General features: G+C 46.2%; 1 protein-coding gene across 8 annotated transcripts in view; it reads left to right on the top strand.

The window, feature by feature from the left end:
• dmd (dystrophin) overlaps positions 1–13,719 on the top strand; it is a 2,562,635-nt gene that overhangs the window by 1,001,387 nt on the left and 1,547,529 nt on the right. For all 8 annotated transcript variants that reach the window (XM_086007360.1, XM_086007362.1, XM_086007361.1 and 5 more), the window contains one exon: positions 12,585–12,826. In XM_086007360.1, the coding sequence (XP_085863486.1) occupies positions 12,585–12,826 (242 nt within the window). The remainder of the gene's footprint in view (positions 1–12,584; positions 12,827–13,719) is intronic.

Raw genomic sequence — 13,719 nt, forward strand, 5'->3', positions numbered from 1 at the left:
GGTTTGTATTCGCTAGAGTTTAGAAGAATGAGAGGGGATCTCATTGAAACTTATAAAATTCTGACAGGACTAGACAGACTAGATGCAGGAAGGATGTTCCCGATGGCGGGGGAGTCCAGAACCAGGGGTCACAGTCTAAGGATAAGGGGTAGGCCATTTAGGACTGAGATGATGAGGAATTTCTTCACCCAGAGAGTGGTGAACCTGTGGAATTCTCTACCACAGAAGGCAGTTGAGGCCAATTCATTAAATATATTCAAGAAGGAGTTAGATACATTTCTTAAGGCTAAAGGGATCAAGGGATATGGGGAGAAGGCAGGGACAGGGTACTGAATTTGGATGATCAGCCATGATCTCATTAAATGGCGGAACAGGCTCGAGGGACCGAATGGTATACTCCTGCTCCTATCTTCTATGTTTCTATGGAACGCTCCACCTGAAAAGGTGGTTTGAGCTGTTTCCATCAAAAATTTTAAAAGGCAGTTGGACAGGTACTTGAGGCTGAGGAGCTTGCAGGGTAATGAACAAAAAGCAGGGATGTGGGACTAAACATGGCTGCTCTTTCAAAGGGCCAGCATGGGCACGACGGGGCAAATGGCCTGCTTCTGTGCTGTACTTTTCTATGATATCTAAGGTTATCTCCTTCAAATTTCAATGTGAGAGTCCAATTCCTCTACAACATGCACGATACAAGATTACTTGCATATTATACTATCATGCATATATACAATTTTCATATTTAAATTTACAAAAGGAGTAAGAATAAATATTATAACCAAAACTGACAACACATTTAAATGAATCTCTTATTGAAAGCCATATTGTACAAGCTACATATCTCAGGCATATTTGCACTTCCAACATTGTTTCCAGTGGGAAACAATGAGGAAGCACGCTGGAGCATATATTAGGCTGTGGCAATCTATTATATGTTGGTACCTCAGTAGAATTTCTCCAAATCTGTCTCTGCATTCAGAAACCACTACGGTTAAATTTCTGAGACATCTATTGTTTGTTTCCAGCACATACATTTGATCTTTTATAGTCCAGGGTAGTTCAGGAACTAAAACAGTACTAAGGCCCTTCCTTTAAGATTGAATACTTTGGTTGTTGCAGTATACTGTAGAACTGTATCTGTTACTGAGATGTGTGTGTAATGGAGATTGATGTATGGGCTTCCAATTGGAGAGGGAATTATGACAAAGATAGATTATATGAGAGGTTATGACCTACCATTGAGCTCAACTGATCCTATGATATTAAAGCATGCACATCTTCAAAAGACTTGAACCACCAAACTGAATATTTTGAAATGTCTGATTTCATATGAGGGGATCAAACTATTAAATGTCAAGTCTGTTGCATATTTTACGAATTGTTTTGGTCTTGAAGGAGATTAGTAGGCAGACTCAGTTCTTGGAACAGTTGCTCTGACGGCTGCCTTGTCCCACCACCCCTTTACCTGTCGAGAGTAAGATTGTGCTGGATCTGTGATATAAAAAAGAGCATTCAACACTGCCAACAACCTAAATATTATCCCAAGATCACATAATAGGGATTCCTTCTGTTTCTAGGCATGTTGCCTTGGAAGACATATTAGATGTTGAAATTTTGCTCCTCTGCAGCGGGAATTTTGCTTTGCTCACTCTTGCATCAGCCCCAGGTTTTCTGCTGGATCTGTGTAAGGATCATTAATGTATGCTTTTAGGGAATTCTGTAGGCATGTCCGGTGGGCCTAGTAAATTGTGCTGGTTTGTACCATTGGCAGAACGTTGTTCAGGTGTGCTATAAAAGCTAGGAGCAGAGGGCAAGCCGGCTGGCACAGCATCTACTGGAAGCAATTAATGACGTAGTCCTTAATTTTTGGATTTAAGTTTGCTGAGCTTGCTGCTTGTTCTTTGTTTTGCCAGTTTATCTTTTTTACTTCTGAGAGTCTTTGGATTTTGTCGACTTCTGTTTAATTAGGAGCCCAGCATTCATTTGTTGCTATTGTATTTGAACGTTACTTCTCTACCTCCTGTTATGTTCATAAATAAATAGACGTTTTCATTATGAACAGCTAGCTTGAGCTAGTCATTTATTCAGCCATGCGGACGAGTGTACAGGCAGCCATCTTGACTACCGCCTTGTGGGTAGCCCCCTACTAAACATACAGCTCCACCTAGTGTACCATTCTAGAATGACATGTTACTGATCATTACACCTCCCAGAAACCTCTTGCCACCAGTAGAAGAGGTAAATGCACCTGCTTCACTGGAGGTACACTGAACCTGGGCCTATTGTAGGACATGCGTGTACAGGCCGCCCAGACATAGGTTCCTGGAAATGTCAGAGGAGTTGTCTCAGAAGATTAAAGTTCACCAGGGAGGCAGTTGCTGAACGATATCGTCTCTTATAAACCTACAAACTACCTCCAGGACTGGTACTGCGCTTTTTGTGGCAGCAACTTACTAAAGCCTTAAATTTCTACTGGCTGCTTTCAAAGTGCACAGGGGACATCTAGAAAGGTTCTTTGGATGGGTGGAGGGTGGAGGATGACTCCTTGGATCCTTCTACAGGGTCATCAGAAGCCCATGTAACTGCTGGCACCACTTGTGCTTCTGTGGTGATTGCCTGAGTCTTCTCACCTTCAGCCTCAGTCCTTTGAGTAGGGCAGATGGGTGCCCTGGATGATGAATCATTAAGAGGGATACATTCTTTATCTTTGCCTTCTCTTGCCATGCCCTTGTTGATGGGCACTCCCTCTGTATTTTGGCCATCTGTGGAGGGGCAGACCACAGTCTCGCTCTGAGATTGTGGATCCTGTGTATTATGCTAGTTCATATGATCTCCCAGCATGGGAAGTCCCATAGGAACAGACTTGTTGAGATCAGAGCCCGCGGCCTCCATACCATTAGTTATGGTGCTACTGAGGGAGCCCACTGTTGCACTTAAGACCTTGGTACGAGGAACTCCCCTGCAGATGCCCCTGAAAATGTCACACACTCCAGGGTGAACTGCAATTCTGTCACTCGGTAAAAAATGGCCGCATATGAATTCTTCAACTTAACTGTCATTCTGTGCCATGTTCTTTGCACACTCTCAAAAGACTCAATGAATTGCGCACCTTCTTTTGTAAGCAGGTTCTGCATGGCATCAAACTTGGAACTCATTGGCCTGAATTTTAATACTTTGGCAGATTGGGAGTGGGCGGCTCGGAAGTGGTCAGGAAACCCAGAAAACAGGTTTCCCACAGGCCCTGCCGAAGTTGACGGCAGGGCTTGATTTGCATTTGAAACCTCTGTTTCCCACCCTCAGTCTGCCAGCATGAGATGCTGGCTGGCTGTGGGCGGGTAGGCCTGTGGCACTAGGCTGCAGAGAGGAGGGAAGGATCGAGTGGGGGCTGGAGGATGATCGGGGGCTGTGGGCTGATCGGCAGTGGGGTGGGGGAAGGCGGAGGACTTCTTGCAGTTGTTGAATTTATTTTTTATCGGGGTGGTGACCTCTCGAGAATGGAGACACTGCATTGACTTGCTCAGCCACATTTTCCAAAGCCACACTGAATGCCACCTGCTGAGGGGGATGCCTCTGATATCCAAAAATGGCATTCCTCCTTTACAGAACTTCCCTTATCGGTATCTTTCATTAAAGGGAGCAGTCCTCCCTCCCCTTGGCAATGGCTGTCTTATTCCCTGAAGACGTGTAGCAATACCAGACCAAAAGAATCTTTCCCCTCTTTAAAGGTTTAAAATACTACACCTGCACTTTTAAAGCTCTGCATAGGAAATACCACTCACCGCCGAAATTTGTGCTTCCAACATATCTGGTTGGAAGTGATGTGCCTCAATGAATCCGAGACTCGACGTTAACGGAGCAAAGCAAGGCTTTTATTAACTCAAAGTAATACACATTGGAGAAGTGTCTCTCATCCAGAGATCTGCTGTACTGCTGTGAGACACGCTGGGGCTTGCTTAAGTAGGGGCCAGGTATGGGCGGAGCCCTACACACAATACAATACAGGTAAGGAAATGAAACTGAAACTAAACTAAACACAGGGAATACAGTGCCTGATGAATGGCATATTTCATCACATTCACCCCATCTACAGATTTAGTCTGTTCGGGGGTTTGATAGTCCTCTGTGACCGACGTAGCTGTTGTGGTGCCGCGGGTGTCGGCTGGGTGTCCCCGATGGCCTCCTGGGTCTCTGCCGAGGGCGCCGCCAGGGTTGTTGAAGGGGTAGTTGGTGGGGGCACCGTTGGTCGATGTTCTTCCGGGGGTGGTGAAAGGATAGTGGGTGGGTAAGAATTGCTGTGATCGTTGTTGCTGTTGTTGTCATGGTTGTTGTCGTTACTGGCTGGGGCGACGTCTTTTATGGACACGGTGTCCTCCCTTCCGTCGGCGTGCCGGACATACGCGTATTGGGGGTTGGCGTGGAGTAGGTGCACTGACTCCACGAGGGGGTCCGTCTTGTGGCCCCTCACATGCCTTCGTACAAGTACCGGACCTGGGGTGGAGAGCCATGACGGCATGGATACGCCTGAGGTGGATTTCCGGGGAAAGACAAACATTCGTTCATGAGGCGTGGCATTAGTGGCAGTACACAATAGTGACCGTATCGAATGGAGCACATCTGGGAGGACTTCCTGCCAGCGGGAGATAGGGAGGCCCTTGGTCCTTAGAGCTAGAGTGACTGCTTTCCATACTGTCCCGTTCTCTCGCTCCACCTGGCCGTTACCCTGGGGGTTGTAGCTGGTGGTACGGCTCGTGGCAATCCCCCTGGACAGCATGTACTGGCGTAGCTCTTCACTCATGAAGGACGCCCCCCTATCCGTATGGATGTAGCTTGGCATACCGAACAGGCAGAACAGGCTGTTGAGGCATTTAATGACCGTGGCGCTGGTCATGTCTGGGCAGGGGAAGGCGAATGGGAAACGGGAGTATTCGTCCACAATGTTCAGGAAGTAAACATTGCGGTCGACTGACGGGAGGGGGCCCTTGAAATCTAAGCTGAGCCGCTCAAAGGGCCGTGTAGCTTTGATTAAGTGGGCTCTATCTGGGCAGTAGAACCGAGGCTTGCACTCAGCGCAAGTGCGGCAGTTCCTGGTCAGAGACCGAACTTCCTCAATCGAGTAGGGTAAGTTGCGGGACTTTATGAAGTGGAACAGCCGTGTGACCCCTGGGTGGCAGAGGTCGTTGTGGAGGGTCTGTAGCCGATCCCCGGTGGCGCTGGCACACATCCCTCGTGAGAGGGCGTCGGGGGATTCGTTAAGGGCCCCTGGCCGGTAAATAATGTCAAACTCGAAGGTGGAGAGCTCGATCCGCCACCTAAGAATCTTATCATTTTTAATCTTCCCCCTCTGTTTATTATTGAACATAAACGCTACCGACCGCTGGTCGGTAAGTAGGGTGAAGCGTTTGCCGGCTAGGTAGTGCCGCCAGTGGCGCACTGCCTCCACGATGGCTTGGGCCTCCTTTTCCACGGAGGAGTGTCTGATCTCGGGCCCTTGGAGGGTCCTCGAGAAGAAAGCTACGGGCCGCCCCGCCTGGTTGAGGGTGGCCGCCAAGGCAAAGTCAGACGCATCACTTTCCATTTGAAAGGGAGTGTTCTCGTCCACTGCCTGTAGCGTGGCCCGCTCAATATCCCGCTTAATGCTTTTGAAGGCGGCGTGGGCCTCAGCAGAGAGCGGAAAAGAGGATGCTTTCAAGAGGGGGCGGGCTTTGTCGGAGTAGTTGGGGACCCATTGGGCATAATAAGAAAATAACCCCAGGCACCTTTTCAGGGCTTTGGGAGTGTTGGGCAGGGGGAGCTCCCATAGGGGGCGCAATTGGTCGGGGTCTGGTCCGATTTCCCCATTCTCCACCACGCTGCCTAGTATGCAGAGGCACGTGGTGTTGAAAACGCACTTGTCCTCGTTGTAAGTGAGGTTGAGTTTTTGTGCGGTTTTCAGGAACCTCTCGAGGTTTGAGTCGTGATCCTGCTGGTTGTGACCGCGGATGGTGACGTTGTCGAGGTAGGGGAAGGTTGCCTGCAAGTGGTGGTCATCGACCATGCGGTCCATCTCCCTCTGGAAGACCGGGACCCCATTCGTCACCCCAAAGGGGACTCTGAGGAATTGGTAGAGGCGTCCGTTCGCCTCGAAGGCGGTGTACGGGCGGTCCTCTGGTCTGATAGGGAGCTGGTGGTACGCTGACTTGAGGTCGATGGTGGAGAACACCCGGTATTGGGCGATTTGGTTCACCATCTCGGATATGCGAGGTAGCGGGTAGGCGTCTAGCTGGGTGTATAGATTAACCGTCTGGCTATAATCTATCACCATCCGCTTCTTCTCGCTACCCCTCACCACCACCACTTGGGCGCGCCACGGGCTGTTGCTGCGTTCGATAATGCGCTCCTTCAGGAGCCTGTCTACCTCGGTCGCGATAAACCACCTGTCCTCCCAGCTGTACCTCCTGCTTTTGGTCGCTATTGGCCGGCAGTTGGGAGTAAGGTTCGCGAATAGCGAAGGCGGCTTTACCTTCAGGGTAGCCAGACCGCACACTGTGAGGGGCGGCTGGGACCCACCGTAATTGAGCGTGATGCTTTGGTGGTGGCACTGGAAATCCAGGCCCAAGATCACGCTCGCACATAGATTCTTCATGATTAGTAACTTAAAATTATCGTATACAGTTCCGTTAACGGACAATTGTACCGCGCAGTAACCCATAATGGTCGATGTCTGGGTTTTATCAGCCATAGAGATGGTGCCCCGAGCAGGGACCACCGTTAGAGAGAGTTGTTGTGCTAGTTCAGGGTGGATAAAACTCTCCGTGCTTCCACTGTCAATTAAACATTTAACCCCGCACCCATTTACCTCGATGTCCACCATTGATTTGGATAGCGGGTGCGGTCTGGTCTGGTCCACTGTGACCGATGCCACTGTAGGGCCCTAATCGAGACAAGATGGCGTCCACGCTGTCTGCTCACAAGATGGCGGACCCCACGAGGTCGGGCAAGATGGCGTCCAAGATGGCCGCTCCCACGGCGCACACGCGGCGGTGGCGGGTTTTCCAGCGGGGTTCCCTCTGCACACCTTCCCGAAGTGCCCCTTCTTACCGCACTTAAAGCAGGTGGTGCCTTTCGCCGGGCACAGGTTTCTGATGTGCTTCGGCTGCCCGCAGAAGTAGCAGTTGGGGCCCCGACGCATCGCGGCTGTCGTAGGGCTTCTGGGGGGAGAGCGGGGCCCCGACGGTGTCGGGCTGCCGGGCGGGGAAGATGCCTTCCAAGATGGCGGCGCCCTTGGTGCACACGTGGCGGCGTGGGCGGCGCGGGCCGAGGAGTAGGCGTCCAAGTTTCTCTGGGCCACATCCAGGGATCGCGCTGTGTCCACAGCCTGTTTCAGGTCCAATCCCGTTTTTTCCAGTAGTCTCTGCCGGATGTAAGTGGAGCTGAGGCCTGTGATAAAGGCATCACGAACAAGCTCGTCAGTGTACACTGCGGCTTTTACATCTTGGCACTTGCAGTCTTTGCCAAGCGTTTTCAGGGTGACTAGGAACTCATGCAGCGATTCCCCAGGTCGCTGTGTACGAGTAGCGAGCAGATGCCTAGCGTACACCTCGTTCGTAGGCTGCTGGTAATGCGCCTTTAGGATGTCGCAGGCGGCCGGGTATGTGTCGGCGTCTTGGATGAGGGGGTAAACCCGGTGGCTTACCCAATTCCGCAGGATTCCGAGTTTCATACTCTCAGCGTCCGTAGCGCCTGTGATGGCTGCAGAATTGTCCAGGAAGAATTCCATACACTTAAACCAGTGTCCGAACCGTGCCGATGCGTCCGAAGCATGCGGGTCCAAATCCAAACGTTCGGGTTTCAAGAGTTGGTCCATTGCGTTGAAAATTGAGTTAATAAAATTGATGTGCCTCAATGAATCCGAGACTCGACGTTAACGGAGCAAAGCAAGGCTTTTATTAACTCAGAAAGTAATACACATTGGAGAAGTGTCTCTCATCCAGAGATCTGCTGTACTGCTGTGAGACACGCTGGGGCTTGCTTAAGTTGGGGCCAGGTATGGGCGGAGCCCTACACACAATACAATACAGGTAAGGAAATGAAACTGAAACTAAACTAAACACAGGGAATACAGTGCCTGATGAATGGCATATTTCATCAGAGGAAGCACACCTGCAAGATGTTAATGACGGAATTTCAGAAAATCTAAAGGGTGGGGTGGTGTGAATTATGCCATGCAATGATCCAGGAGTGGAATTTCAGCCCACATCCTTTTTTAAATGTGGGTGTTACAAGAAAATTGCCCAGTTTTTCTCCTGCCCATTTCACATCTTCTACACTCTCTTTATTCTCTATTGTCCTTCACTATAAATACAAATCATCTGTTTTTTTCTTTGTTTCTGATACCCAACTTCTTATTTGCTGTAGGGATTAATTAGTTCATTGCTCAAAACACAAATTTAAAAGAAAGAAGAAAGACTTACAATTATATAACGCCTTTAACGATCTCAGGACGTCCCAAAACACTTTACAGTCAATTAAATACTTCTGAAGTGTAGTCACTGTTATAGGAAACGTGGCAGACAATTTGCATGCAGCAAGATCCCACAAATAGCAATGTGATAATGACATAGTGATGTTGGTTGAGGGATAAATACTGGCCAGGACACCGGGCTCCTCTTCAAAATAGTGCCATGGGATCTTTGACGTCCACCTCAGAGGGTAGACGAGGCCTCGGTTTAACATCTCATGCAAAAATGATCACCTCTGACAGTGCAGCACTCCCTCAGTATTGCAATGAAGTATCAGCTTAGATTTCTGCTGAAGTCTCTGGAATCGGACTTAAACCCACAACCTTCGAACTCCAAGGCGAGAGTGCTACCAACTGAGCCACAGCTGTCACCACCAATAGTTGTAAACAAGGCAACAAAAAGTTCTTTCAATCCATCCCGACCTCAAATTATTGAATGTCCTCCGGTGTAATTTAACTTTTGATTTTCAATCAAGCTTTAATTAACTGTCTATGAAGTGTTGGCCAGATCTTTATTGTTAGGGCATTTCATTATGCAGCATCAGTTACCCATGGGAAATGGCCATCGATTCATCGTTTCTTCCAAGATTATCTAGATTTCAGTCAAGGGCTGAGGACACATTTTTAGGATTTGTATTGTTTAAACTATTTCACTGGCAAGTGGGTCGGTAACCAGAGATCATAGATTTAAAATAATTGGCAAAAGAACTAGAAGGTTGTTGAGAACTAGAAGGTTGTTGAGATCTGGAATGCACACCTCAAAGTGCAATAGAGGTCAACAACCAGACAGATATCAATGTGGTTGCGGAATAAAACACCTAAGCACAAAACTCTCTGGAAAAGAGAAGGCTGTGGGGTGACCTGATAGAGGTCTTTAAGATAATGAAAGGGCTTTATAGGGTAGATGTGGAGAAAATGTTTTCCAATTGTGGGGAGACCAAAACTAGGGGCCATAAATATAAGATAGTCACTAATAAATCCAATAGGGAATTCAGGAGAAATTTCTTTACCCAAAGAGTGGTAAGAATGGGGAATGTGCTACCACAAGGAGTAGTTGGGACAAATAGCATAGATGCATTTAAGGGTATGCTGATTGGGTTAGATGTAGAGGGGTGGCAGGAGGCTCGTGTGGAGCATAAATGCCAGCACAGACCAGTTGGGCCAAATGACCTGTTTCTGTGCTGCAAACTTGATGTAACTGGAAGCGGGAAAATAAAAAAAAATTAACTTTTTTTTAAAAAGTGAAGTACTTACTTGGATGTCCATTAGTGTTCAGAATAATAATCACTGTGTATCTAATTACTGTTCAGTTTAAGAATCACTGTAAATATCTAATGGTGTAATAATCAATGTAAATATCTAGGGGGAGAAATCCGGTATAGCCCCGTTTGGGTCGCTAACACTTTAAAAGTTGAGAAAATTAGCACCAGGCGCTAATGTTTCTAAACTTAAAAAAAATTTGGTTTTGCGTTCCAGGAAGGAAGTGAAGTGCGAAATCAAGTGCTCCTCCTTCTTGGAGCACAATCGGCAGCAGGCAGGGCAGAGACTTCAGCAGTGCTGCCGTGTTCAAAGGCTCCTTCCCTCCCTTAAAGGGCAGGGACATCGCTGCAGGTTCTGTAATAGAAAAATTACCTACCTGGACCATCAAGGCAGTCGCGATCCAATGCGATCAGCCCAGCACTTGAGCAGAGTGCTGGGCTGATGGATCGTGGGCAGGAACCCGCGAAAAAAACTTCAACAAGAAACGTAAGTTTGTTTTAACTTACCTCGGCCACCAAGACTACCAGATGCGCACGGCAATGATGTCATGATCTCTGGGTGAAGGAGATCGGGGCGCAACACCGTAGCGCCGCCGCAAAACTCCCGCCGAATATGGCGGGAGTCGATGTCAGCGCCGCGCCCGGTCACAAAGCCATTTGTGCCCCGTTAGTGCCAAGGCACCCAATTTCTCGCCCCTAATCACTGTTCAGTATAATCATCTTCGTAAATATCTAACAGAGGATCACTCACTATGGGCTGGCTTCTGTCTCCTTGCTGCTTGAGCCTTTTGGCAGCAGTGACTGCCAGCGCTAGCTCTTCTTGATCTCCTGCTTGTGGTTCTCTAACTTGGACGCCATGCACAACTGGAACTGATTCAACCATCCCACCTCCATACCGAAATCCACTGGCTTTTGTAGCTGTCAGCAAAAAAAATTCAATGAAAATACTCGTGTTGATGCAAGCGTCAAAAAGAAACCCACAGAAGTGAAAAACACACCACAAAATGAAATGGTATCGCTGACCTAAAAGGGACTGGTGGTTGAGAGCTTTAAGAAAGGGGAGATGGAGGAACACACTGGGGCTGCCAACAGAGTGACTTATTGGCTTGGAGCACTGGCTGCTGATGATGAGAGAAAAGAATCATTGGAGAGAAAATAATCATTCTCCAAAGCAGGCAGGGAGACTTTGTGAAGAAGAATCACAATCTTCAAGTTCAAAGCAAGGGAGTAAGAAAAATAAAAGGTGGGAACGAATACATTGTTAAAGTGAAATTAAAAGTTGAAGAAATATTTAAAATCCAAAATAATATAAAAACTCTGAAAGAAACTGATTTAAAACTTACCTGCACAGAAACCAAGATGGTTGCAGAGCCAAGAGTTAAAACATTTTGATCCACAGGGACACCCTGTGGCTAGTTTGTGCAATTACAAATCATGTCAAATTTACAAATGAAGTTCCATTATAAATGTAGACTTAGAAATATATAATAGAACTAAAAGTTGACCCAAAATTGTGACCAAAAAAAATGACAACAGAAAGTAAGCGTTTGCAGACAGGAAGTGTGTCTGGAGATGTAAGGCTTTTAATAAGATATAGATGTATAATGTTTAGAAATTACTGTTGGTAATAATGGAGGATGCTGAACAGGTTTGAATGGCATTCTCCTGTCTGCTATTTTTTTGAAAATGTTAACCATTTACTTTAAATTTAAATGAATGAATACCTGTGTTAAAATACTGGACAGAGAACTGTCATAAGAATGCATTAAGTGTCATCTGCCAATATCAGAAACAATAATTTCTAGGCTCTGCACCTACATACTCTGAAGGGTTTTCTAGTTTTTTGTGTTTGTTTCTTTTCCCTCTCTTATTTTTCTCCCTTTTACATTGGATTGGTAACATGTAAGTGAATGACTTGATATTTTCAGTTAATGGGTTCCCTGATGAGAAAGGAATAAAATGAAGAAAAAAAACTGTAGCTGGAGGGAGATGAAATAAATAAAACAGTTGCTTCTTCCCCATAAAACTTACTTTTATGGCTATGGGGTGTTGGGGGGAGTGGGTGGGGGGACACACGAAGTGTCTAGTCGTGATGCTCCAGCCATCATGGTGTGGGGCAAGCTTGATAGACCAGCTGGTCTTTTCCTGCCCGTCAGTTTTGTATGTTCGTAAATCTTTCATTACATGCCTTAGAATTAACACTTCTGTATGTTGATTAGAATGATGTTTTCTGTTCTGTTGGCTGCTCTCAGTACATTAGCATTTATTTTCATAAATTATATAATCTTATTCTTAACTAGACACTAATGTGGTAATTTTATCAAATAAATTGTTCTATGATAATCTGAATGAGAAGTGTTTGTTTACGTGCTGTGCGTTGCTATGGAAACAACATTAGATGTAATTTGAACTTCAAATGATATCACATTGCCTCATCTTCTATGGAATTAGTTCCTACCAATTCCACGCTTTATGCACACAATGTAATATGTCTGAATCAAGCAGCAAACCAAGAGTAACGTCTGCTAACAGTCATTGATTACATATGTGGACTTACTTGGTTAATCCAGCAGAGCATCAATTCTACTTTTTGCAATGACCTCTTCAGACACTTCATTCAGCATCTTTAATATCTTCATGTATAGAGTCCGAATATAAATAATCTGCAGCTCTGGACACATTAACAATTCAGTTGGCATTTTCTCTTTTGGTACTATAAGTAACTTCAGTGTCTGTTTGTTTGCAGTCTATAAAAAGGCTGTTGTCTGATTTTCTTTTAAAACACCACCAAACCCAATGGCTATTCTCCCTGATTTTGTTTTTAACCACAGAGGGGGTCTCATCTGATGATATCAAACAGGCTTCGGAACAGCTCCAGAACCGCTGGGAGGAATTTTGTCAACTACTGGTGGAGCGGATGGACTGGCTTCAGTATCAGAGCAAGATCATCGCTGTCTCTTCGCAGCTGCAGCAGCTTGAGCAAGCCGTGATCTCTTCAGATGGCTGGCTAAAAACACAGCAGCCACCGGCCACTGAGTCAGATACAGCAAAGATCCAACTGGAGAAATGCAAGGTTAGAACATTCAACAATTCGAAGAGCAAATTTCCTTTGCACATTTAGCACTCAGTGCTGTTCTATTCAGAGCCACCTCTCTGGGAATGGGAGATCACTGTCACAGTAACATGAGAACCAGTTTTCCCAGTGTTTTAACACAATGTTCAAACAAGCCCCGGAGAACTGGAATGCACATCAAATTATGGGAATGCTTGCTCATTCACACAAAACAACATTCTCTGTTACTGGAGCTATAATAAAAAAATCATAACTCTTTGAAAGCCTGCTGACTGATGAAGAATTCTGGTTTATTGCAGAGTAATGGCTGCATGACATTAGCTATCCAATATAATGTGCAAGGATGCGAGTTTTTACTGGCAATTTCCCATGTACTGAGTTCCTGATCTCACTTGTGATGATGTGGGAAGTTGCTAAGTGGAAGCCAGTCACTGCTTAAATGGGAGAGAACCAAAATTGGGCTGTTTGAGTGCATCTCCTGGTGCCTTTCTCCCACCCCTTTGATGGGATGGTCTTTATCTTGGGGAGGTAAAGAAGCAGAAAATAAATATAAATACAACTCGGATTGCTAACACCATTTGGAATGAAGTGCAATTTGCAGCACCAAAACTTTGTACAATGTGATGATGTTTCTTGAATTATATGTAGAATGGGTTGCACACTAAAAGTGCAAAGAAAACACGTGGAGCATTATTTAATTAAAATAGCGAAGAAAATAAATAGTTTGATTATAGTTCCTTTCACGCAAAAGCATTGCTATTAGCCGAGTGGCCTTTGGCAAGTTCACTGCTTCAACACGAAGCATAACATTACAAAGGGAGAGCGACAGATTAAGTGAATGTGGCAAATGGATTTCAGTGTAGGCAAATGTGAGGCCATCCACTTTGAACCTA

Source organism: Somniosus microcephalus, chromosome 14, assembly GCF_052327205.1.
Source record: "Somniosus microcephalus isolate GS21.2 chromosome 14, FLI_Smic_1.0, whole genome shotgun sequence".
NCBI classification, from domain to species: Eukaryota; Metazoa; Chordata; class Chondrichthyes; order Squaliformes; family Somniosidae; genus Somniosus; species Somniosus microcephalus.